Raw genomic sequence first — 27,649 nt, 5'->3', positions numbered from 1 at the left:
GCGTCTCCTAAACAACCTTCAAGGCACAGGCTATAGCTATAGTGATAACCAAAACATCATAGAAATGCACCCCTTTCCCGTCTTCCCCCTTCCCGGTTTATGCAAATAGTCCTTAATAAAAGCATGCTCACTCAGGGGCCTCAGGTACAGGCAGGCAGGGGAAGGTCACATTGTAGGGAAAATTATTCTCTTCACGGCATGGTAATGAAAGCCTTTTTTTATTGAGCGGAGCCAGCTAGGTTCTTGTCCTCAGCTCTATGCTGCACTGCTGGCCCGGACGCTATCTGTGTTTATTTACTCCATCCACAGCAGGGTGGCTAGGAGCTGTGGAACGGCCCTGACAAAGTGAACTGGTAACTAGTTGCTTGTAGGAGTGGAGTGAAGGCCCAGATTAACTTCAAAGAATCTGAAAAATCATTCAGTAAAATTTGCAAGGGGATTAAAGGCTTGAATTATTTGTCATCTCCAATGTCTGTTGTTTTATGTAGTGACAGCAGGGGAATCGATGCTTAAGTTTCCACTTAGTGGCCCTCATTTATGAAACAAACGTACAGCAGAAAACTGGGCATATGGTCATTTCCATGCAAAGCTCGGCATTTATCAATGTGGAAGTGAACGGAGGCTATGATCATATCTCACTTCAGATCTCAGCTTGTGTATGCAAGTTTGAGTCAGTGTTGATTGTTATTAGACCATGTTTTGTCTGACGTCTAAGTATTTGCAGCCACATATTAATGACTTGAAAATGTATTGTAAATGTGAGAAAACGTATTGTTACGTCCTCTCACAGCTTGCAGTGTCCTGGCTTTGTGGGACTAATTGCAGGCTGACTGAAGGCTGAACGCCGCTGCTGCCCAACTCGAATTCATCTGAAAGCTTTAAGTTAAACACTGACAAGTCAAAGAATATTTATATCATTTATCACTAAATTAAATAAATAAACTTTGCAACTCTGTAATTATTTAAATACTAGTAGCCTAGTGATAACATTTATACAGTTGTCTGACTCGGACATGTGGGGTGTCCTTGTCTCCTCCGCCACCTGTATGAAAACAGCACCAATACACACTGCCATGTTTGGGGTCTGTTATATATGAATATCATGACAATATCACTATTATACAATATATGGATGAATATTTTTAATATATGTAGTCTGTAGGTCGGTACATATCATGGATGTATAAATTACATTTTCTAATCTCAGCTGGAGTTCGATTGTTCACTGTAACACTGTTTAACGCAGCATTATTTTCTCTCCATACTGTGCTTGTTTTCAGCTTCCTTTGATGACACTTTTCAGGCTGCCAAACAGAACCAGTTGGTTAAATTGAACCGGGTACACCAGCATTTCTGTATCCAGTTTAGAGGAGTTTTCTGTTTTTAGCTGTATTTCGCCTCTCCGTGTTGTAAACTCTCGGTGCGAGGCCTCGAAACCCTAAATATTTATATGTAAATGACGATTGTTTTCAGCGATCGCATTTATCAACATACGACCGCATTCGTATGCTGTGATCGCCAGGATAAGAACATTTCATGAATCACACATAAACCCTATCGTAAGCTGATTCCTCTGCTCGGATCTGCGCTGGTTTGTATGCTTGACTGATAAATGAGGGTCCTTGTTTGAAGTTATGCCTTTTTCATTTTCACACACATTTTCAAAAATAAGCAACATGTAAGCTTCTCCTTCAAAGAAGCATGTTTTAGGATCAGTGAAATCCTGAAAAGTTTTATGGCTCTAACCCTCCCAGCTGCCACGGACTTAAGGACTCTGTGCCTTCCAAACCTCTCACACATGATGAAGAGCGGCTCCCTGCCCAGAGTGGAAAAGGGGAAGGAGGGTTCCATTCGGAGTTGGTGTGTTGCATTTGTGAATGATTTGTTGGGAACAGGGTTCACTATTTCAAAGGACCTGAAAGTATTGATCCTGTCCCCTGTGAGCTGACACCTCATGTATCCTCTTAAAGTCGTCTCATCTTGAAAGGCTGTTCCAATAAGGAAGAAAAGAAAATCCTACCGGTATTTGGGGGAGGAATATACACACAGACCTCGTGGAACATCGTGACCAGCTGAGTTTATTAAAGGCAGTATGGATAAGGTTAGGCATCTAAAACCATTTCTGACAAAATAGTTTAAAATACAGGAACGCTCACCAGATTAAGGCTTTAAGGTTGGATACCAGTCCTTAATACCTTTAAGGTAACGACCGGAATAAGCCAACAACAGGTAGCATCAAAAGCCCTTTTTACACAGAGATAGTGCTATGGTATAATCCCATCTTTATGTCGCCTTTGCATTTTTACATAGAACCAAACTATGGCGGGCAAAAGCATGATTTTAGATAGCATGCCAGGGTTACAGAAACAAAGGAGGTGTGACAGGCATGATGTTGAACACAACAGTCAACGCAACCCTTGCAATAACAATAATTTACCATCCTTGTTGTGTGGCGGTTAATTTATTCCTTTGCTCGGAGGGTAAGGAGCTACCAAATCTCATTTTTTCCAAGTTTGCAGACATTTACAGTTGCTGTTCCTACTACTGCAAGCTGCTTTTTTAAAATCCCCTGCGGAGGGGTTACAAAAATAACACGCTGTCAAAAAATCCCAACTGTCTAGCCAGCATACCTGCCATCCCTTTTACACAGACCCTTTGTGGCACTGTTGTTATCTCCATTGCTGGCTAAGAGTCGAGACAACTCTTTTCACCTATTCTATGATTTTACCATTTATACAAAGTGGCGAGGTGCCTTAACAGTGCAATTCCTTCCTAAAATAGGCAGTGCAAAACAGGCCAAAACTTCTCCAGTCAAATGATACCTGCATTCGATCCTTTTTGTACCCAGATCTATAAGAAAAATTTATACAGTTTTGCTTGCAGCCAATCACTTCAAGCATCGTTCAGTTTTTTCCAACTACCGCAGTAGCTACAAAACATACATTCTGTGGTGTGGTGGATTCGAGTCTGGTAGCATTTTACGCAACTGAATGCTATTCACATGATGAGTATCAAATAAAGTAGAAATGAAAAAGGTATCAAATACAGTACTCTTTTGGTATCGGTTTCACTTTAATGGTACTGGTATTTTAGTTTAATCGGTACCCAGCCCTGAAAGGCTTACAACCATATCAAATGGTGTTCATCAGCGAATAGAGTTTCCTCAGTTGTCATGGAGATGGATCTTTTGACATGCCGGCCAAGTGTCTGTTACAATTTAATCGATTGCACTTTTCGGACTTCTCGTCTGGGTTTGATTTTAAATCAAGCCTGTTTCCTAAAGTTTAAAAAGGAGTATAGATATAGATAGAAGTCCATGAGATTCAGCCTAAAGCTCTGGAAAAAGTTGGTAAAAGGTCCTGGAGGTGGGTTTGTTTTTCAAGGTCAAGGATTAACTTTGATGGTTACAAACATTTTGGTCAACTTATGGAGTATCTATACGCACTGGTATAGATCTGATCCGTACAGTATGTTTAACCATATAAGTAGAGTCACAGTTGCAAGACTGATCATTTCCACTATCAGTTTTATAAAGCATTTTATTTTCCCAAGGCAGGTGGCACCTTTTGGCGACTAATTTCCTATTCAGAATCTCCTTTCTCAAGCTTGAAGCCTTAGTTAACGGATGACGGTATGCCAAACACGTCTCCTACATCAGAGTAACCATATGTTTGTCCGCAGCCATTAATCTCAGGCTGGATGTTGACTGTTCCCGTTCTGCCCTGTCCTACCGAAGTTATTGTCCCCCGACTCTCACTTCCTGTTGTAATAACGGCTACTGACCACCACACAGATGGCTGTCAGCCAGGCGAGGGCAGCAGAAGGGACCTGTCGACCCCTACACTGACACACACTGTGGCACGTGCACACACACTTCCACTGTCTTACATACAATGACAAACGCCAACACACACAGAGCTGAGGGCGTCAGAGAGCGTCCCGGTCAATGACAAATTGCAGCCCAAGACAACAGGCCCCAGTGTGGCTCTCCTGAGGGACTCTTGAGATCTCTCACAGGGTGACCCAGTTCCATCATGTCTCCCCTTCTCTACCTCTCTCCTCTACAGTTCCTCTCCTCAGCTGCACATCCTCCTGCATTCACACGCAGCATAGCGTTGGTTTTAAAGTTCAGTTGTAATAAGGGGATCCTCACTTCACTCTAAGTATCGCTCTCCTCCCACAGCAGATAACCTGAGTTGTCTAAATGTTAATTCCCAGGTCAAGCCAGTGTCTTCTGCTCAGTTAAAGGTCCGCAGCCTGAGCTGACTTGACTCGCTCTCTTTTTCTGTCTTCCTACCTCAAGGGCCAACACGCAGTTTCTCTCATACCCCCTTTGGTCACTGCTAACATCACTTACCCAAGAGATAAAAAAACAACTGGGATTTATTTCTTGGTTCTTAATTCACTCTCTTTTTTTCTGCCTTTACAGCAAATAGCTTAACTGCAATGCAGCAGTGCCAGTATGGGGCATTAATATTAATGTCCGCCCATTTCGCCCAGCGTGGCAGGGAGCCTGTCAATCTTGACTTCTATTGGAGGGGCTTCCTACACCTGCCCAGCACTCAAGTGCCTGCTTCTAACACTAGAAGGCGCCAGTCTGCCCCTATAGTGTTGCAGGCGTGCATTTATTGGCCAGTTGTTCTACATATAGGAGATCTTTCCAGCCAATCCAGATCGCACAAATGTTATACATTGCACCAATAGGAGGAGGAAAATGGGCACAAAAAGAACAAAGGCTTTTTGTGGGACAATTGCCCTTGATACTGATGGAAACTATTGTAGTTTAAAAAAATGCATTCCTGTGTTGTCTATCAATCTTACTTGAAAGAAAGCAAAACGAGTGCTGTGTTTAACCGCTGGGAATAAGTTTTATGTTATAGCTCCAGGCGAGAATCTGATGTGGCAAGGTCTTTTCTTGAATAATTTGCTTGTTTAAGTCTCAACTCCTACCCAGTGGGAGCGCCACGGATGAAATTACTCAAAAGTCCCCCCCGAGATGGTAAATCTACAGTACGCAAGCAAATAATTCTTTGTAACAAAGGCGACACATTATGAATGTGAGATTAGGCAGAATGGGTGCGGTTGCTATCACATTTAAGCAGTGCTCCTCTGCATTAAGTGGTTGAAGATGGCTGCAAGCAATGCAGGTGTGTGTGTGTGTGTGTGTGTGTGTGCGTAAGCCTCTGTGCAATGAGAGGTAGAGAGAGAGAGCGAGAGAGCCTGGGATCAGTGTGCTGCGCTGTTCATCACTGCAGCAGTATACCAGCCCCGGATCTCTGTCCGTACAGAGGTGCTGACTGCCTGCCCCCCTGCCTCTCTGCCCCTCTTTCTCTGCTTTCCTCAAGAGGGTGTGCTGATGATGCTCTCTTTCATTACTCCAGAAGGAGGGAGACAAGCTGTAGGTTTAGCAAAAAACCCGCAGGGAACCAGTCATCCTGATTACCTTCAGTCTGAAAGCCTGCCAGCATGTTGGTTTGCATTCCGTTCATTTCCTCTGTCTTAATAGTTAACAGTTTTCATTGATTGTGCAGGCTGTGGCCTTCTTGCTCCGTGCCGGAGCCCGTTTCCTCCCTGTACTGTTTCCGATCCTATTTACCTTACAGTTGTGTATGTAAACACTCCAGTGCTCGCATGGGGGCTGCTCAGCCATATCAAAGTCAGAGTAAAATCGGCTGCCTTCTTTTGTCGCAGTTCAAAGATATGCCCTGCATGATTATTCAGGGTTAATCAAGGTCAAAAGTGTTCCCTCCAGCATAGCTGCTTTAATGCTTATTGAAGGTACATTGTGTACCTAACTACAGACAAGATGCAAGACCCGTTCAGGGATATGTGTTTTTAAGCATCTTGTTTTATATTCCATAGCATTTGCACAAATTTAAGAGTGTTTGCAGGCTTTGTTTCTCAGCTGATGCACTGGCCATACCATACAATAAATTACAGATGCGTCTCATTTTAGTATTCTCATGTACCATATGTCTGGATGTGTGCCCAGAGGCTATGGCAAGAAGAGAAGGAAGAGAGGCAGGAATTGGGGGCAAATAGCTAATGGTTTCATTTAAACAGTTAACTAAAGCTAGTAGGAAGAAAGGTGTTAACTCAAATCTTTTTATTTCAAATTACAACAGTATTACAGCTTAAAGCCTCCGGAGATAACTTTTTGTTTAAACATTTAATTCTCAATTTAATGTGGATTGCACAATGTAATAGCTATAGAACAGTGGAAAAAAAAGCTATGTTAAAAATGGCTTGCTATTAGCCTAGCTTTCACGATGCAGTTCTGCCTGCCTCCAGGTACGACCTCCCTCGAAAAATGAAGCACAGATTTGTGGCACAAAAGGAGGTGCGTCACCCATTGCGCAACAAAAGCAGGCAGAGAACTGTGGTGTCTGTTTTCCCTGGTCCAGTGCTAGCTATCTGCAGCAAAGGAGTAATTTTGCATTAAAGGAGTGATTTTGCATTTGTAATTTCTGTCCACAGGAGTAGTGTAAATGGCAGAGGGCAGAACAAGTAATCTGCAACAAACGGAGTCCATAGCAATGGCCAAAATCAAGTAACACTATGCTGAAGAAAATATTGGTTTCTCTCATCTTAAAACAAATAAAATATAACTATCTAAAATAATTACAAAATGAGTGTACCTGTTCCGTGAATATGTTTTTTCCGTCTCTTTTCAATGTTGTGTGTATTGATGATATTATTTAGTGTCGATTGCTCATCTGTGGCTAGATGCTAAGCTCTGTGGAAATTTGAAAACAATCCCATTAGTCTTTGTGACAGTCGCATCAACAGTAATACCACTTTGAGACAATAGGTGGGGCTAGAACTGAAAAGCTAAAAAACTTCGGTTTCCACTTTTAGTGCATGGAGTTTTTTCCCTGCAGTCTTTTTTGTGATCTTTGGATTTATCCGGTAATGTGTTGTGTGACTTTCTTTTACTACTAAAACAGACACATTTTTTTTCTAATGATGCTGTTGGGAGTTACAGTCAGCTTCCCTTTTTATCCCCACTGTGACACTGACTTCTTTTCAGCCTTCCTCTTGTACATTTGTCTTTGCAGCCACTTCTCCCTGTGGCCCACATCCTCTAAATGACCTTCAGCGGCTCAAAACCGACTGACTCTTTTCACCACGCCGGGCTACTTCTATTAAACACCACTGTTTAAACAGTGACATTTTTTCTCCCTTCCCACCCTGTCTGTTTCTTCCCCAGGAGGGAACCTGAGTGAATGCAGCTAAATCTTGTGTAATTACCATTTTGCCTCCCAATGATAGGCGCTTTTGCGCATCATCAAGGGAAAAGTGGCATCCCTTTTTAACTGAGGAGATGGTAGGGGGCCGGGTACTCTAAAATAACACACAGCTCTTGTACCGCTCAAAGCTTGATGTAAATAACACTCTGCTTGGGAAAGCAACTCCTCCCTAAGTTGATTTAGTATTCTTGTCCCCATGTGTGAAAATGGGATATGCTCTGCTGTAAAAAAAAAAAAAAAAAAAAAGTCTGTTGGAATATGCTCTGTATCAGCAGTACAGACACTGTGATGTGTTTGCTTACAGCAGCTCGCGTCTGGCCCCTCAACTATCATACAGTGCATGAGACATTCAGTCACAGATAGATTCATTTTGGCAGTTTACATCCTAAACTATTAAATCGACTTTATTTTCTGTACCTTCTTGGATTTTTATTCCGTCATGCATCCCAGCTCAGCCCATTCAAACTCTCGCTCTTCTCCACGTGTCCTCTCTGTGCAGTGCCATGCGTGTGCTGCTATCCAAACTGCCGCGGCCTTGGATCGTAGACGAGAAGAAGGACGACGGTTACACCGCACTGCACCTGGCTGCCCTCAACAACCACGTGGAGGTGGCTGAGCTGTTGGTGCACCAGGTAACTACACCCTTACAGATGTATATATAGCTGTTTTTAATGCATGCTTAACACTTACAACAAATGCAGTTTATACTCTATAAGAGACCACTTTTGTTTACAGTTATTAGCCCAAAGCATAGCTGTATCAGCTCAGCCTGCACTTCTGGCTCTCCCTGACTGCAGACCATTAAGAGCAGCTTCCACTGCACTCCCTGCAGCCAGCAAGCTGTAGACCAGTTGAAGCTGCTATAAGTGCCATTTTTTTTATTGAATCCATACGGTTCACAGGCCCTCCAGGGGTACTCTTTAGTGCTGTTGGGCTATCATATCCTCCTCCTCTTGCAATCATAGGTTAGTGCTCTTTTCCCATCTGAGATTGCAGGTTTAAATCTCTGAAGACTAACACATACAGGAGTTTACTGCCAAAGTCACCTGACCAAGCAGGGAACTGGGTTAATTAGGATATGGTGCAAGGCAGCAATGTTGCTGCAACATTCCAACGCATGAACGCTCGCTGTGCAAGTTACCTTTCAGCTGGGGACGGCCTTTCTCACCCCCCCCCCAAGTCCCTGCAATGGGCTGGTTCGCAGTGATGGCTCAGCTTTCTATTCAGAAATTGCACCACACTACAAGGTGCACTGCAGATTCCCTGCCAACCAGCCAGCCAGTCAGTCAGTCTTATTACTTGGGGATTTCACACACTGCCTGATCACAATGCTTATCTTCCTTCCACATCTCCTCAGCTGAGGTGTTCGCAATTGGAAATGACAATCACATGCAGCGTTATTGCAGGATGCGATTTTTTTTCTTCCAACCCCCTAGGTGACACTTTGTTGGTCTGCGGGGTTGAAGGAAAGAAGGTTTCTGTCATGGCACATAAAGCCAGAATGGTTGTTACAATCTTTCATCTGCTGATTTTACTTTTTAATCATTTTTTCCCTCTTTGTCTACATTTATCACTTTTCTGTCATATTTATGTGCACATATGTCTGTGTGACTCATTATAGTGGCTTGTTAATGTATGCACTAATGCCCATATGCTTATTGTGTGTGTTGCTCCTCTCCTGTTTCCGCCTCCAAGGGCAATGCCAGCTTAGACATCCAGAACGTCAACCAGCAGACGGCATTACACCTGGCAGTGGAGCGTCAACACACCCAGATAGTCCGGGTTAGTGAGCCCTCTTCTTTCTTATCCCTCTATCATTTCTTATCATCCTTTTCCATCTCCACAAGCGGAAACTCGTGTCTCTAGTTATCTATTTATCAGTCCCTCATTCTTGACTATACACAAAAGGGAGTAGAACAACATCAGTGCAGCCCCACATTTAATTTACACTGGTGGATGTCCTGCAGCTGAATGAGGTCCTGCTTCAGATTGATGCTGTAAAGGGAAAACGCTCACTGAGGCAGCATCTTGGTTACAGTCATTTGGCGTAGTATTGAATTGAGATTGCCACGTTGCCATCTTGTGGACTCAAGAAAAAATGCACTCCATAATTGGGGAGTTCAACACTGAGGCAGTCCATTGTAAGCAGCAACCCTTATAAATCAGCACTGTGGCATTTGCATTGTAGCATAAAATTAAAGTTGTTTTACGGTTACTGCTGGAGTATCTCTTTGACTGCTTGTTTGTGTGACTATTTATGTGCTTTTTCTTCACAGCTGCTGGTGCGGGCAGAGGCCAAGCTTGACGTGCAGGACAAGGACGGGGACACACCACTTCACGAGGCACTGCGTCACCACACACTGTCCCAACTGCGACAACTCCAAGATATGCAGGACGTCAGCAAAGTAGAGCCCTGGGAACCCTCCAAGAACACAGTGCGTATATATCTATTATTAACCTCATTGTTCCTTCCTAGATCACAGTAATTTACTTGGGTCAAGGTTCCTTAAGGTATCACAACGCATCAAAGCATTAAATGAAACAGCGATGTGTCATTTAACAGCCACGAAAATGCAAAGAAACAACAAACTGAAAGTACTGGAAGCATATTGTAGAAATCAGGAAATGTGGCACCTTGTTATCCAATAGGCTGATGTGATTCAGTTTAGCATTCCCAAATGTATCTGCCTACAAATGGCACACGCTAATGCGGTATTCTATAAGAACTTAAGACCATCTGCCATTACTCTGCTTTCACTTATGGCTCAAGTTACAGTTTAGAAACTCATTCCATTCATATTTTATACCCGCTTTTTCCATTTGATGGTCTTGCCCAGCATACATTTTGGCAGAACACTGGGAAACATCCGGGATAAGTCACCAGTGTATTTTAGGGCCAAGGCACATACAAACGTATTCACACCTTGGGAGAGTTTATGCCTCCTTTTCACACAAGCCCTGTGTGTGAGACAGAATAATGCACCTTTTGCAACTTGTTGGAGATTTTGTTTGTGTCTGAGATTAAAGAGCAGTATTCATAGTTGAGACGGCAACAAGTCATTACCACGGTTCTTGTGATTCTGTAATAACTATGTAGCAACAACATAGTAATAGAAACCCACAGATGTCTTCTAATGCCACAACTTAAAGGCCCTAACACAGCGGGCTGTTGGTGAGCATCTGTCACCCCTAGTTTTTGTGGTGAGTCCTGCATTGTTGGCAGTAGTTGGCCCTTTTCGGCTATTCCTCAGCCATTTCAGCCTATTGAATCAGCATCAGAGCTGGCTGAGCTCAGTGGTGAGTGAAATCACTCATATTGACAGTTCAGCTCAGCGCATGAGAAGGAAAACGGAAGTGGGGAAAGCAAACAAACGATTAATGTTAGGAGGAGCAAACTGGCTAACTAGCATCTTGAATTTGTCTTAAACCTTTTCAAATAACAGTAAACATTTAACATCAATTGATGTGACAAGACATACAAGACATATTTTATTCTCCACTTCTCATGAGCTTTTTGTCTCAGGGCTGTAAAAATACAACTTTTTACAGAGGAAACCTATAAAAAAATAGAGAACACACAAACCACGCTAAATAGTATTTTTATTTTATTTTATTAGAGCATTCACTGTCATAAATATGTAGTATGTTACAGAATACATCCCGTAACAGCATTTAGCACTTATGAAGTTGGTTGACAGTATTTAGTGTTGTCTTGGCAGCAATCTGCAGGATCTGTTTTCACACCTGTGTGAAGATCAGTAATTGAGCTCGGTGTGTGACAAAGTGTGACGGATCACACTTGGACAGGAAACTCAGTGCTCCTTAGTCCCTGCCGTCATCTGCATCGATGGACAGCCCAGTTTGCAGTGGCCCATCATTCTGACACTTTCACTGAGCAGCCAACCAGCTCGCTGCAGCCTCTCGACCAGCCTGAACGAGCTGGTCCCTCTGTGGAGGCCAACAGGGGCATGTCAGACCTGAACTCTCTTCATGTTAACACCACATCACTAATCCCTACAGGGATGGGTTTAAGGCTACAGGGCTGAACTGCAGCTACACACTTACCTGTCACCTCCTGTCTCCCTCCCACTTCTCTCTCCTCTCTGCTATCCCCCCTTCCTGGTTCCCCGCAGAGGAGCGGAACAGACAGACAGCGGGCCTAATTGAGATATGTGCAGTTGGGTCACTCTCCCATAGCTCTCCCCCTGCTTCAAGATGAGAATTGAATTAGCCGGCCCGATGGCTCCATCAGCAGAGATGTAAAAGCTACTGGTTGAAGACAATCAGACATGGAAGGCCCAAATTGCTAGAGAGAGAGAAAGAGAGAGATAGAAGCTGTGAGTTGGGGTAGACTGAGAGAAGCGATGAGCTTGAGGAGAAAAAGAGAGACGGGACAGTTAATGGGATTTTGGGTTGGGGCGCGGGGGTTACGCTGCCTGACAGCCATCTTGAGGCATGTCTTTGATTGGGTAATTAGTGGAGATCTGATCTGGTCCATCTGAATTTAACTTTGAAGGCCATCTGAATAATATTAAAATCAGCCCCCTTACTCATCTTTCTCCTTACTCTGTGCATTAATGGTTTTAATGGCAGTTTTAAAGGTAGAGACAAGACACTGGTCCCACTGGATTCAACTTGCAAATAGTCTTTTGTGTCAAAAGTAAAAAGTGCCTGATGTGCCTCTGATTTATCTGTTTTTGTGTGTCTGTCTGGTTCCTTGCAGTTAATCATGGGCCTGGGCACCCAGGGGGCAGAAAAGAAGAGTGCAGCATCCATCGCTTGCTTCCTGGCAGCTAATGGAGCGGACTTGACCATTCGTAACAAGAAGGGCCAGTCCCCTCTAGACCTGTGTCCAGACCCCAGCCTCTGCAAGGCTCTGGCCAAATGCCACAAAGAAAAGAGCAGGTAAACATGCCTTAAAGGAATACTTTGACATTTTAGGAAATATACCTATTTGCTTTCTTGCCAGGAGTTAGATGGGAAGATCAATACCACTCTCATGTCTGTCTGTTAAATATGAAGCTGCAGCCAGGAGACAGTTGGCTTAGCTTTGTGTAAAGACTGGAAACAGCCAGTACATTCCAGTATTTTAAGTTGCTTTAGAATGAGTGTACGAATGCAACGTAATGTAATGCCTGGACTTAAGTTAAAAAGAAGAATCTGAGCGTCTAAAGCGCAGTACTTAAAACAATATGGTATATCTTTTTTTTGTGCAAAATCAGTTGAAAAATGTCAGTATGTAGTTTAAAGGGGAGTTATTTGTTATGTAGTGCTTTTTATAGATTTAAATAAGCCTTAAGTAGACAACTTCTTGTCATATCAAAACAGCCATGGAGACTAGTGCTGTCAAAAATATTGATTTATCAATACATATTGATTCTGAATATTTTAAAGCGGTTTCATTGCTCATTTTACATAGCATTCACACACCAGTAACAGCTGTGCTCTCTTGGGTTGGGTACTGTTTGCATTAGAACCCATACCAGTTCCAGTTTCAGTACCTGGTATTTGGTATTGGTACCCAATGGTAACTTTTTTGTTACTTTACTGTCTCTTAAATATCAAAAATTAAATTTCTGAACAAGTTGGAGGGGTGATGTAGTAGACTAAAACGCAATTCTTTTGCTTTGCCCATTTTTAATCACATAGAGCTAATCTTAAGTCTGCGACCGTCTGTCTGTCTATCTGTTTGTTTGTATGTATGTATATGTGCGTGTGTCTCTGTGTGTGCTTGTCTAGCAGTGATACTGGGCTATTACTAAAATAATATAAAAAAGAAAATACATCAGATGCTGAGACTATAGCGGCAGATCAACACTGTCCCCATAGTATTGAAAATTGTATCAGATATCAATATTTTTCAAGAAATCCCAATATCCTGACAATAATAACACTAATGCAGATGTAGTTGTAATAACTTAAATCTGTGCGTGTTTGTTTTTCATTCGGCTTTTCAAATTTATGTGACCAAATAACACTGAGCTGCTCATCAAATGAACATAATGATGCGTGTGATGAGTCTTTCAGTGAGCAGAAAACCTTTGATACACACTAGGATGAAAAGGATGAATTTACAGGAATGTATTTAGTGTCTTTCAGTAAATTCCTGCACTCACAGAGACTGTAAAACCTGACGGAGCAAAACGAAGAAGCACCATCTCGGGAAAGTCATCAGGCGACCTTATTGATTTCCTTTTTTTGCTAAAAATGTTTCATGTTAGGCTTTGTTTCCTTTTCTTGCCCTTTCCTCCCTCTGTTCCTTTTTTTAGTCTCTCTCTGTCTCCCCCCATTTTCTTTGTTCTCCATCAGCCTCTGTTGCTTGTAATCTTCCTGCTCTAACACTGTTGTGGTTTTATTCTCAATGTTCCAGTGGCCAGGTCGGCACCCGCAGCCCGTCTCTGAACAGCAACATCGAGTCGCTGGAGGAGTGTATGGTGTGTTCGGACATGAAGAGAGACACTCTGTTCGGGCCCTGCGGACACATCGCCACCTGTTCCCTCTGCTCGCCTCGTGTCAAGAAATGTCTCATCTGCAAGGATCAGGTCCAGTCAAGAACTAAGGTATCAGAAGTGCCACTGCCATCTGTCCTATGCAGAAACAGAAAAGTGACGTCGAGTGGATCCTTTGATTTGATTTTGTTGTTTAATTTGTCCCTCCACAGATTGAGGAGTGCGTGGTCTGCTCTGACAAAAAGGCAGCCGTGTTGTTCCAGCCCTGTGGTCACATGTGCGCTTGTGAGAGTAAGTTACACCTTGGCCTCTTTTTGACCAGCTGTTGAATCTAAGAAAACACCACTGTATGAAGATGCACCCTAAAATATTTAAAATATCATGAAAAGGTTCACTATTTTTCATAAGTTCTTTAAAAAAAAGTGAAAATGTAATATATTACTACTACTCATTACATGTAAACTAAAATGTTTCAAGCATGTTTCTGTTTTAATTTTTATAATTGTGGCCTACAGCACAAAAAAAAACATTTCAAATTAAAACAAAAATTAAATTTAAAAAAAGAATTACAAAAAAAGGACTTTTTTTTACGATTTTCTAATTTTTTGTGTTTTGTTGTCACCAGACTGTGCCAGCCTCATGAAGAAGTGCGTACAGTGCCGGGCTGTGGTGGAACGCCGCACCCCCTTCGTTCTTTGCTGTGGAGGGAAAGGTATGGAGGATGATGCCGCTGATGATGATGATGATGATGATGATGATGATGATGATGACCTTAGTGAGTGAATTTTCCACACGTTCCCTTTTAATTCCCCTTTAATTTCCTTTTGCCCTTCTTTCTTTTCTGCCTTCCACTTTTTTCTTAGTATCTGCCTTAGCCCTTCTTATCTTTTGCTTTGTCGCTGCCTTGCTTACGCATTTTATTCCTTTGTTTGCATTACTGATACATTGTTTTGCTTTTTTTTCATCCTAGTAGACACATTAGAAATGTATAAATTAGACTTTTAAACCAGTTCATCTAATTTTCCATACTCTTCTCCACTACTAGATCTGGCATGTTTTGATCATTGCATCTTTGTTGATCCTATCATTTGTTCTAGCTTCTATTAAAGCCCTTTTTACACAGAGGTTGCATGACTGGGCCGCCTCGAAATCTTCTCATTACACCGCCTTTGCGGTGTCACACAGATCCAAACACTTAACGCACCAGCGTGGGCCTCTTGTGTGACATATAACATACACATCAGCAGCCCTTTCCAAACAATAACAATTATTTACCATTTCTGCAATATGGCAACTGATCTGGCCCTCTGCTTGGAGGACAACGACCATAAATTATCATCCATTGTGTACTGGAAGCAACTTATTCACTGCACAAAGCATGCTGGGATACCTGCGATTTGGACCAAGCTGGTGGCACGATGAGAGGTCGTGACAATTCCAAAATTCAAAAGTTGCCCACATGAAGAATTAGCAAAATATGACTAAAAAAGTTTTTTTTACTGTTGCTATTTCGTAAATAAAACACCTTTGTGTGGAGCTGACAGAGAATGGGGCGGGGGATTGTCGGACGGACACAAGCAACTGGCGAGGCAGGAGGGATGTGAGTTTATGTGATTTGGTGGCGTATAGAAGGTATGCATCATAAGGAGTCCCCGAATCTCATTGTCTCCCCAATTTGTGGACATTTTTATCTGCTGTTTTGTTGAGTTAGCTGCTAACTGCTTCTAGCTGCGGTTGGGTGCACACATAACATGTTGTCAAAACACCTGACTCATCTATGGTACTGTCATGCTGGCTGTCCTTTTCACAAATTCTGTGTCATTACTACCTCCGCTGCCGGCTTAGTGATGAGAAATTTTTATCGCTTTCTGCAATTTTTGTAAGGAACAGCGAAATGTAATAAGGGGGTAAAATTCTTGCCTTGAACAGGCAGTGAGAAAGGTTTAAATACTGGCTGCAATGGACAGTGGCTTCACGAATACTTAGCTGCATTGTCTGAAACCACCAAATAGACCCTCCAAATAGAGAGTGTTTCAGATCCTAATCTAAGTAGGATCTCAGAGGCCATTTCTAAATTGAGTTTTGCCGACCTGCACTGAATAATACAATAACGTCATAATATGCACCCAACATAATTATCTTTTCATATTTCTGTGGCCTTTAAAAGTTTGACTAATCACATTTGTACGAAATGGATGAACGTATTTGTAAGCATATGCTAAACGCCCTGTAGTCATATTGATATATATGCATATTAATACCCACATGAATGTGAAAAACAGTCGAATTATAAAGCGTCCTCACAGAGAATTTCACTGCAGGAATAATGAAATATGTTAGATAAACCTAACAAGCATGTTTTCAGTTGTCATTAGTATGGACTAAAAATGTCAAATAATTAGTGATGTAATGTAGTAAATATATATATTTTTTAAATTTATTTTTCACAATCCATCTTCTTGTCCCGACGTTGAACACAGTGTTTTATCGCCCACATCGTTCTGTTCGTGGTGCATCTCACCAGTGGTTATTCCTGTCCTCATGTTTTATGTTGAGTTAAAAGGGAAACTGTTGTAAGTTCACTAACTTCATGTTTACTCCCCGTCTTAATTATTTCTTCACGTGTCAGCTTGTTGGCATGCAAATCTCACTGCAGTCGTTAACAGACGTGCAAAAAGTGAATGCAAGACCCAAACACGCATACACTCATGCAAGGGGCAGCATTGATTGTTTATCTCCTTTTCCCTCCATCCCAGTAACACTGACTGTCAATGTCCGTTACAAAAGCAAATTGTGCACGAAATTCATCTGTCACTTTGATTATTTTGACTTTCTCTAATGAACTTCTAACTAAGTGAACACAGACATTAGACTCATGCTTGAGCATTGGCTGATGGCAAAAAAGAGAAAGAATCTTGCCGCTATGCATTTGAACTCGTAATTCTATATAGAAAAAGGCTCTATTTCCCTTTCTTTCCCTGATCACTGTTTCCAACTTGCTAGCTTTCTCTTCAGATTCTTTCTCTGAACCTCCTGTAGAGGCTGTAGTGAGTAGTTTTGGTCCCCAGGCCAGCTGTTGAGCTGGTGAGGACGGCTCCCGCTATAACAATGTGACTGGTTATTCCCAGCAGGGAGCTCAAACACTATGGCAGGAGGATCGCAGGATCTTCTCCAGCCCAACAATCTGGCTCTAAGTTGGTGTAAGTATACCTCTATAATCCCCTCCCTTATCAGACCCTTTTTTTAAAAAGTGCTGCCCTGGCCCCTACCCCCTACCCTGAAACCCCCCTCCCTTTCTTTTCAATGATACACACAAACACACACCCTAAACACTATATATGTGATGCAAAGGCCAAGAATCACATTGGTGCTCACTATTTCTGGCAGATGTTTGCCAGTCTGGAATTGAGTCCACATCGGGGCTTCAGTCCAGCTAATTCTTGTTGAGTGCTCAGATAATATATTCAGGCAGTTTCACACTGGTATCATTATACCCATCATGCATTCTGTGGCTCTTACAATGCCAATAGCGCTGTATGATGTTATTTTTCCTGTGCCAGTTTATATTTCAGATAATTACAAAGTATGCATTTCTGAAATCAAGTCATTTAAAAGTGACTGCAGTGCCAACACAGACTGCAAGAGCCAAACATAAAAATTCAGAGTGCATGTGTTTTATGATCCATGCTTGTTTACAAAACACATGTTTTAAACAGTCTAGCTCCCAGCTCATTTCAGACCGGCAGTGTTATGTGGCTGCATTCATATTTTATTGGCAATATAGTTTTATCATTATGAGGAGGTGAAGTTTGATGTGACCGATGGCGCAACCTCTGAATTTTTTCAGTCTCTTGGCTGGTAACTGAATTCCCCTTTTTTCCTCGACATGTCTGTGTGCTGTTGCGACCAAACAGCCAGCGGAAACATTCCCGCCCTGCAGAGAGACAAAGACAACACTAACGTCAATGCTGACGTACAGAAGCTACAGCAACAGCTCCAAGACATCAAGGAACAGGTGAGTACAAACTGTACTTTAGACCAGAGAGCAGGAAGTCAAGCAGTTAATAATCCACACCTGACTAGTATTTTCACGTCGTTGATTTATTTATTTAGATTTATTATTATTTATTGATTTATTATTTCCAAATGAATATACTGATTCTTTTGTCACAAAATGTCAGAAAATAGTGGAAAAAGGGAAGTTCCAAGGTGATGTCTTTCATTATTTTCTTTATATTCAGCTTCCAATTATAAAAAGCAAATCCTCACATTTGAGAAGCTTGAACCGTTAAATCCACAGTATTTATTATTGGTAAATGACTAATACTTGGTAAAAAATGTCTGATTATTTTTCTGTTGAGTGACTAATTTTACTGTAAGATAATTATTTCACCTCCACTGAGGATCATTTTTCTGACTACACACAGAGGATAATTAGCTGCTATATAAGCAGGTGTAGTATCTACAAATCGACCGATAGTCGATTTTTAAAAGGCGATATAATAAGGATATTTTGAAACTGGAAAAGATAGGTAGTTGATTAATAGCCTGATATTCCACCCTCAAAGTCCACGGGAAAAAATTGACAGTGTCAGAAAAATACGATCTTGACTTCATAAGAAACTGGATAACTGTTGGACTAAACAGAAAAGTCAAAGCATTATGAAAACTGTAAAGTGCTTTTATTTTGAAACAGCAAGCGGCTTCACATTTTTTTTTATCTAGTGTGTTTATCTCCCTTATTTATCATTCTCTGTCCTCGCCAAACTTTTTTGCGGGTCTGTGAATGCAGCCAAAGCGGAGCTCGGCATGCGTTGTTTTTCCTCAGCAGCAGTTTGAGGAGTTTGAGTCACAGGGTGGATAATTGATCTGTCGATCCGATCAGAGCTGATCAGATTAGATTGATGGATGAGAGGAGAAGCTGCTGCTGAGGCAAGGCCATGTAAACATTTAGACCCAGCACAATCTATGATTTAAGTTTCACTTTAACTGCGTCTGGCATTCTGTTGCTCCACCTGTGCCCAGAGTAGACTCTGCACTCGACAGTTTGGTGCAAAGAATAACAGAACTATATATATTCCAATAGCGCTATAGAAATAGAAAATCAAAATGTGGCATCAGATGTTTAAATCGCAGCAGGCTGCCACAAATATATGAGTGTGTGGGAAACCCTGAGCTTTACCCACTGATCATTTAACTCATGTACGTCCCCACGATTTGCGGAGCCTGCGCAGCCATCAACTGTCAGTGCTGCAGCGGCCAAAGGTTTGACTCAAGCCTGTGGCCCTTTGTCATCCCTCCTCTATCCCTCCTTTTACACTAATCTGTTGTATGTAACAAAGGCAAAAAAGCAACAAAAATAATTTTACAAAAGTGTTATATCATAATGTGTCTAAGCTGGACACAACGTGTTTTTTATGAAGTCACAAACCAGGTGCGGTCCATGAGCTACCACGGAATAATAAAATCAAATTGCATGATGTAAAATGATCAAACGGATGTCTGCGTCATAAAGTTTTTGAATTGGGCTTGGCTCAGTTAGTGATTCCCTGTGTGTGTTCACTCAAAGTTGAAATGACTTTATCACAACAAAAGCTCAACTGTGATTGCAGACGATGTGTCCGGTGTGTCTGGACCGGCTGAAGAACATGATCTTCATGTGCGGCCACGGCACCTGCCAGCTGTGCGGGGACCGAATGAGCGAGTGCCCCATCTGCCGCAAGGCTATCGAGCGCCGCATCCTCCTCTACTAGACCCCCAAAACCCCAGCCTCCCCCCACAGACTCTTTCTCTTCTCTTAAAGCCCACACTGACCATGCCCACAAAGCCACAATCACACCAGCTGCTGCCGCTGCTCGACCATCCGCACTGCACCCGAGTCAGCCAGCCAAGGGCGTTCTCAAATGTCTTATTCAATACGACTAATGCTCTCTTAATGGTTCGATTTTGTTCAGATGGAATTTGTGTTACAAAATGAAAGAAAATATAAATTGACTTGCATCACTTTTGCCGTTCTGTCGTGTCCTATCTGCAGCCAGAAAGATGCTTGCATCACAGGCGTCTCATTTTTCTCTGCCTCTTCTCATTCTGCTTTCCTTGTCATTTTCTCTGTTTTTACTTGACATGCGAAAGTTTTTCTGATTGACTCAGTGGTGGCTCCTTTAGCCCGATGGTCTTGGACATGTATCAGATTAAGGGCCCATTTTTGGATTTCAGCCTAGATCAGCTCTGAGCAGATTCAGAAGTGCAGAGGAGGTGATGTAGAGGTCCGCCTGTTACCTTTTGATGTAAAGTTCTCCAGCATCTGTCGCAGTCAGTGCCAGCTGCAGTCAAGTTTTATTGTATTTGTAAATCTTTATGCACGTGTATCGGTATCGGAAGCTCCAGATGTGGGTTTTAAGTACTTAATTTTTCACAACAGTATGGCAAGTTTGTGACACATTAACGTTTTTGCAAAGTGTTTTAGCTTCATGTCTGCGTTCAGTTTGGCTGTTGTGACACACTGTATGCCAGCTGTCCTCGCAGTCGAAGACCACATGTTGGCAGTTTTGCACTAGAAAAGCCGAGTCAGGGTCAAACCTTTTTTCCGCACTGACTTTGGAGGTCAGCGCAGTGATAAAACACAGACAGAGTTGAAGTAACTGCCAGGTAGCGCACCACACCTGTACTTTGTTTACTGAGCTGCACTGACGGTGGCGGTGACGCAACACCCTTTTGGCTGTGAATTCCAGAGCGGCCGTGTAGCGATTCGTGAATTCAAGACAAACTCATTCAGCTTCTGTCCAGTGCTCAGCCTCTGTTGTTTGTTGTAAACACAAACCCACACGATGCAAACATTTCCGTAACAAGAGTATCTTGTCACATCTTGATGTTAAACTGTTGAGACTTGGTGGTATTGTCTGACAAAAAAATGTACAATTCAATGAGCATTGCTAATTTACCATTGATGACTCTTGTGCCATTTGCTTCCAAAAATCTACTTGTTTAAGAACTTGTATGGGGATAAGGTGCTCTTTATCTTGTATTTCACTTTTTTTTTATTTAAGTGTATTTCCTTTTACTCAAAATTGACATTTATTGAGCTAGAGAGTACAATCTATTAGAACACTAAGATGAAAATGTAGAATAAATTATTTTGTATTGCTGCCCAAAAAATAGGATTTATAGGTATCACTGCCTTCCTAATATGTAGCCTCAAAATCTCTCAAACATTCTGCTTTGATATTAATGTTGAGATACGTTTGTGATGTTTTTCTGTTATTTTGCTTTTTCTTGGCAATAGCTTTCTAGCGTTCATCAGTAAAAGCTTTTTTCTCTAATGTAGGTCTCTGTAAGCCTAACTTGTTCATTTGTGAAAGAAAAAAAAGACATTTTGTTGTCAAAAGTGTCGAGTTTTCACCAGTGTTTTATTTTGGAGGAAAGCTAATGTTTTTTAAAGACAGAACTTGCCTTACCTCTTTTAAAAAGGCAGTTGCCCATGTGGAGACTCAGCAAGGTGGCGAGCTTGCTCCGCTATGTGGGAATTTGCAACCGCTTAGAAGCATTTTTTTTCGACTGAAAGCAACTTTTTTGAGTACAGTTTTGATTCTTTTAATCGGTCATGATAACACTTTAAGCTAGAAGCACTAATACGCTTTATGGTAGTGTTGTCTTGTTATGGTTGTTATGAAAAAAAAGCCTATTTTGTACTTTATTTTCAATACCTGTAACTGTCCTGTTGGATCTGTATCAGTAGTATTTTCTTTGGCATGAATGTTTGACATATGCAGTACGACATGTATCATGGAAACCGTTCAGTCTGTATTGCTAATAAGTGCTTTTAAAACAACCATATAGCTGAAATAAAGTTCGACATGAACCACGGCACATCACAAGTTTGTTTTTCTACTTTCTGCTGTTCATTAGCTCGTTTTTTGTTTTCTCAAGTTGAGCTCAGATGTAGTTAGCCTCTTAAAAGCAGAAAATTAGCATTTTGTTGCTTTTCCCCTGCTGTGCAGCGTCTGCCTCACAGAGGAGACAGGGTGGCAGAGATGGGAGGTGGGAGGTAATTGAAAATGCTAACACCTAATAATGACTCAGCACCAGCGTGTGATAGGTCAGCTATGCTAATCGGAGAGAGAGAGAAAAGTAAAGAAAACCACTCAGGAGAGATGAGAGAGACCCAAATAGAGTGATGCATCTTCTCCGGTGAGAGGTGTGACAGCGGGACATCTCACAAGGCGTCTCTATAGCACTAAGAAATTATGACCAAAGGCCATTTATGTTCTAGCTCATTGACTAGTCCATTCATAACCTGGACATCTTTGGGCTCGGCTCACATGCAGCAGCAGTATGCAGCCACTCATAACAAGACATTCATCATGCTGTCACCCTCTCACTCCGTCAACGCACACCGACTGTAGGGGAGACTCTGACACCTTTTTATACCCTCTCAGATCTTTGTGAGTTGGCGTGGGGCCGAGACGCTCACTGTGGAGTCATGACCGTGCTGCTTTGTCATTTTACGTCGAGTACCTGTCTTTAAAACAGCAGTTTACCTGTTACAGTGTTAGACAGTGAAGTAAATGGTAGCTGCTGCCGGCCTCTTTGTCACCAAGTCGCTGCAGCTGTTTTTCATTGTTTGGACTTCTGAGTTCCACTAAAGGGACACCTTAAAGGAACATTTCACCCACAAAATCATCATTTCTTTTTCAATTATTTACCTGGTGTTTTGTTGGATTCATTAAGGAACATTTTCTTGCATGTCTCTGTTGCGAACGAAGAATCCAAAATCTGAGCTAATTCTTGATTGAATGAAAGAGGCCCGCGTTTAACAACAAAACTCTATCAAAACATGCAGTACAATTCAAGTATCATTTATCCAATTGTTAACTCGGTACTTAAAAGTAAATATCTACATAATGACATTATGTACAAAAAAGGGGAAGATAAACTAAAAAAGACTAAATATTGAGTAACCAAATTAAATAAACAGTGACCCCTGTAAACACCTGATAATTATCAAACCCGCTCCATATCCCTGTACCTTGTCAAAATCATGTTTTTATATCTTATTTTAAACTGGTTTATGTTTGCACAATGTTTTAGCTCCACATTAAAACTATTCGTTAGTTTTTTACAGTGTAGTGCGGCGTTTCCCAAGCCTCTCCTTGAGTAGCACTCATCCTGTGTGTTTTAGATCTCTCCCTGCTGCCACACAGCTGAATTAAATGATGAGCTTGTTGTCAAGCAGCTTCAGGAGTTCATAACGTTTTTCTGAATCAGCTGTGTTGGACTGAGGAGAGATCTAAAACATGCAGGATAAGTGGTACGTGAGGAGAAGTTTAGGAAATGCTGATCTTGTCAGAATCACAGAGACCAGAAAAAAATAGACCTTTAGAATAGTCTGCAAGCTGAATAGAGACATCCAGGGTGTGAATGTCAGGACCAGGCTGCTTGTCCATCATTGTGACTGACCCTGCAACGCTGACTGGCTGTCAGGGTGCCGGAGACGCTGCTATCTCTCTCTGAGCCACGGCCTGATCCTGGGGAGGATCCCTGACCGCCATGCCTGCCACTTTTCAGCCGCTTGAAGGCTGCGGTGTTTGCTGACTGGACTGCAGGGGTTGTTACTCCCACACCAGGGGGGTCAGCTAATCCAACGACTGCCCCGCGGAGTGTGAGTGATGGTGGCTGGGCACTACAGGCTTCACTGAGCAGCAGATAGAGATGAATTGGACCCCCGGAGAGGAGAGCGGGCAGCCACGATGAGGAAAATGACTGTGACCCTGCTTCAAGTCTCTGCTGTGATCACTGAGAAGGGTCAGTGACATCCATCTGCCGGTGGAGTCAGCATGCCACGGGGGAGGAAGGTTTGCGTCCCCACCCTCAGGCTTTGCCCTTGGCGCTGGTTCTGAAGTTATGACCTGACAGAAATGAATATATTCTCTGCACATTTAGTGTGAAATGAAGCTCTGACAACAGGGAGTGTTTGACATGCAGGTTTCAGAGCACATCACAAGGTGGCAGTGCATCCAATGACTCAATACTGCAGGTCTCTCCCCATCCCAGACACACTTATGTTTGAGGTGCAGAGGACAAACCAACAAAATGTACAATAAGTCACTCTGGACACTTTCTATTTTGGTGCGGCGGCTAGTTGTAGATGCCATCATTCATCTGAAGGTGGTTGTTTCAGAGCAGTAGGCTCACTTTGAGGTTGTTAATCCTCACCTTGGCTGGCCGCGGGAAATATAAGATCTTAAAGGGTAACTTTTCGAGCTGGGCCCTATTTTCCTTGGTTTTTGTGTGTAGATGACTTATAAGGATCAACAGTTTCTGAAGTGGTATAATAAAATGAAGTTAAAAAAAAATAACAAAAAACATTTTTGAAACTGATCCAGTATTGAGCAAGAAGGCTCAAACAGACCGCAATGTAACCACTTGGGGCATTTGTGCATCGTCAATTCAAACACTAAAGGCCGTGACACACCAAGCCGATGGAGAGTGTGAGTCCCACATCGTTGGCCCTCATCGACCCTCGTTGCCTGTTTTTCAGGCGATTACGCATGTTGAATTGGCTGCGGCGGCTGTGGTGCCCGTCGATGAATGAAATAACACCGATTTGATGTTCAGCTCAGCACACGAGAACAGAAACGGAAATGAATAATCTAAACTAACTGCTAAAATTAAGTGGAGGGGAGGCTGTTTTTCTTTAAACATTGAGCTCATAACAGAAACGTTTACTGATGGGTTGTGTTGTTGCTCACCTGCGCTGTAAATATGCTTTATACGTTCAATATTGGGTTTTGAATGACTCTTACAGACGCCCCCTGTGTGATGGTGTGGAGGGGTAACTCCTCATGCAGGTGTAAATCACACATGCTTTTTGGCTGTCAGTTTGGTGTATTCTTGTGCAACTTTTTGGCCGGGACATGGCGATGTGAGGTGATGCAGCAGGGCTCTTTAATCACTGCTCGTTCTCTGATGTCGGCTCAGTGATTCACGGCCTTACAAGTGCTTTTTTTTTTGCCGCTGACCGGCTCAGATTGTTATTAGAAGCATCTGGTGACATTATAGAAAGGATCCCAACAGAGTCAGACCTTTTTGTTTAACTAGAAACGGCCCCAAAATTGCCATCTCCAAACCCACCAGACTCCATGTAGGTAAACATTAATTTTACCCTAGATTATTATGAATTTTCAGACTTCAAATTGTCAGTATTTTGTTTTGTTTTTTAAACCAGCAGAAATCAATTCTTCCCCAGATTTCGTCAGGCCACACAGATAAAGAAAAGGGGAGAAATATGTCTTTCTGTCTATTTTGGCCGCTTGGGCTTTCCTTCCATGTTGGAAGAAATTGATCGCTGGCTGTCTGAAGGTCCTCTCCCTCTCTCCTCTCCCTCATGTCATCCAGTTCAGAAGTCTGCTTGGATTTATTGTCTCAGTTTATGGTCGCGCTGAGCAAAGTGCAATCTGGCTGTCTGGACTCGAGGAGCAGAGGAGAAGGGAAGGGCCTGAGGATTTGTGTTTGTCACATTTTTGGAGTAATTTTTGGACTTTGAGGCGGTTAATTGGGGACATTTGTCAAACTGGGGACATAAGCTTTATTAGTTTAAACAGCTTCAGCAGAACTGCTAAACTGTCTTATTTCAAATTTATAGTCAGAATAAAGTTTAGAATAAATGAGTTGAGGCTGCAGTTTTCTGAAACCCTTTAGAGAATTAAGTCTTTCAGTGTCCCCGGATGTGATATAACCACACATGTGTTTGTGTGTTTGTATGGGTGGCTTGTTGTACTTGAAAGCAGCGGCCCCACCTCCACAGTAAAGCCATAAACTCTCCCGCAGATCCCTCCTCAAAACATATAGGCCCCTGACGTGCTGATTACTTTATTGATATTGATCAGGGCAAAGTGTCAAACCACTCGTCCATCTCTCTCTCGCTTAGTGGAGGGTGATTGTTATTTATGCATGCAGAGGGAGAACACAAACAACATCCAGCAATGTCCTGCATGTGTATAAAATTCTTATATGTAAAATAAGCAATAAGTAACTTGCATATGTTTACGTACTACTTTATATGTGACCCCCATTGCACGCTTTATGATGTGCCCTATTGCACACAAATTACTAGTCATGAAGCACACTATCTACCGTATATCATATTTTCTTGTTACATGAAAAAGTGTATATTTCACATTACACTGTAAAAATACATTGTTTGTTTAACTTAAAAAAGATAGTGTCTGGACTGCCTTAATTTTTTGAGTTGCCTGAATTTGAAAAGACAAGAATAATCATTAAAAAATTACCTCAACTTGTCCTCTCAATCTTCTTTGAAACCTGAGCAAATCAGTTAGATTACTTAAAAAAAAAACAAATAGCAAGAAATTAGTAAAAAGTAACAAGAAAATAAACTGAAAGTAAACAATAAAAAGACAGAAAGAAAGATAGGAGTAACATAAAAGAATCCAAAACAAACAAGATGATCAAAATTATCTGAAAAAAAAACAACAAACAAACATGTATAAAAAAAAATCTGAAATATAATTTTAAATAATTGTAATTGCTGGACAGTCCTTGCCAAGTTGCTCATTGCCTTTCCCACACTGTTTTCAGGAGAGATAAAAATCAATTTGTTGAAGTTTGAAAGGGTTAATTAAATAAACAAAAAATAAATAAATAAATAAAATTTTTCCATGTATGTTTAATTACACATTCTTACAAACATAAATGTGCATATGGTGTAAGAACGTGAGGATGGTTGCAAGTTCTGCACTGGGTCACATCCAGTTTCACAATACACATTATTTCCACTTCAGAGTTTGAGGACAAATTACATCATTTGCAAATGCTTGGCTGTGCATTATCCCAGTTAATTTACTTCTCTTTTAGAGGCCAACAGCTTTGATCCTGAACTGATTAAATTATCTTGATTTTAATCATTTTACCAAAGTAAAACTTGGCTTTCAACATCCCCACACCAAATATTCTGCAGCTTTTGACCTATTGTTGCAGCCCCATGGAGTCGTTTCTGTCCTTATCATCTCAGTGTGATTGGCGACCGGAGCCTGCTGCGAGCCACATTTACAGTGCAAATGTTATCGTTCCAATGACACTTTAAACAGTCTTTATCAATATATAGTCATTCAAGGTTTATGAGCTTTGATAAAATGCCACTAGCCATGCAGGGTCATAACGATGTGCAGTTACAACGTGTTCTAATTATTATTTTCTGCGGATCACCTGGAAGTTTAATGCTCGGCAGGTAAAATAAACACTCGGCGTGTCGAAGGGACGAAACGGCCTAAGTGCAGAAGGTATTGATTGCCTCCTCTGGAAGAGCAGCGTGAGGGCAAACTACAGTGTGAGTTTGGCAGAACCTTATCATCCTATTATCTTTAAAACAGTGGGTTATCATAATTGCTTACTTAATAATTCTATAAAACTGTGGAGGTGCAACCTTTGCCTGGGCAGTAAACTGTCAAGTGCTTTTGATGCTGAGATTGAAAGATTCCTGACGCGGTCAGAAATGCTGCAACACATTAATTTTACAGGGCAGATTACAAACACTAACACAGCAGTCATTTCCAGTCACATAAAACCGCTTGAAAATACATAAAGAATTCATTATAAGGTGGATTAACTTAAACACAAAGCACAACTCAGACAGAACTATATTAGTGTGGTCATATTTTAGATTTACTAGGGGAACGCCATCTAAATTAAGACTTCTAATATGTTATTTCCATGACCTAGGAAAGCTCAGTCAATATTTATGAACATGCGCTACTCTCTTAGTGCCAGAAACCAGAGAAGTAAATCTCGAACTGACGTCTTGGTGTATAAAGTTTCGAGTAGCTCCACAGACAATGAATTGGAGACTGATTTTGAGCCTGTACATCCAAGAATGCAGGGAAACCACAAGGAAACATGAACAGATGATCTGACAAATGACTAAGGAACCGGGCA

The 27,649-nt window shown here is 41.8% G+C and overlaps 1 protein-coding gene across 4 annotated transcripts in view; it reads left to right on the top strand.

Moving 5' to 3' along the window:
* Window positions 1-21,570, top strand: part of mib1 (MIB E3 ubiquitin protein ligase 1) — a 68,406-nt gene extending 46,836 nt beyond the window's left edge. The window contains exons 13-22 of one of the 4 annotated variants that reach the window (XM_042497194.1): window positions 7,750-7,882; window positions 8,946-9,032; window positions 9,527-9,685; window positions 11,974-12,155; window positions 13,621-13,810; window positions 13,912-13,990; window positions 14,325-14,411; window positions 16,831-16,899; window positions 17,614-17,714; window positions 19,312-21,570. In XM_042497194.1, the coding sequence (XP_042353128.1) occupies window positions 7,750-7,882; window positions 8,946-9,032; window positions 9,527-9,685; window positions 11,974-12,155; window positions 13,621-13,810; window positions 13,912-13,990; window positions 14,325-14,411; window positions 16,831-16,899; window positions 17,614-17,714; window positions 19,312-19,452 (1,228 nt within the window). In that variant the 3' untranslated portion in view covers window positions 19,453-21,570. Of the gene's footprint in view, window positions 1-7,749; window positions 7,883-8,945; window positions 9,033-9,526; window positions 9,686-11,973; window positions 12,156-13,620; window positions 13,811-13,911; window positions 13,991-14,324; window positions 14,475-16,827; window positions 16,900-17,613; window positions 17,715-19,311 lie in introns of all 4 variants that reach the window. The other 3 variants (XM_042497193.1, XM_042497192.1, XM_042497191.1) reach the window with 3 other exon arrangements.
* The last annotated feature ends 6,079 nt before the right edge of the window (window positions 21,571-27,649 follow it).

This window comes from Plectropomus leopardus, chromosome 12 (genome assembly GCF_008729295.1).
Source record: "Plectropomus leopardus isolate mb chromosome 12, YSFRI_Pleo_2.0, whole genome shotgun sequence".
NCBI classification, from domain to species: Eukaryota; Metazoa; Chordata; class Actinopteri; order Perciformes; family Serranidae; genus Plectropomus; species Plectropomus leopardus.
This window is presented reverse-complemented; position numbering and strand designations above follow the sequence as displayed.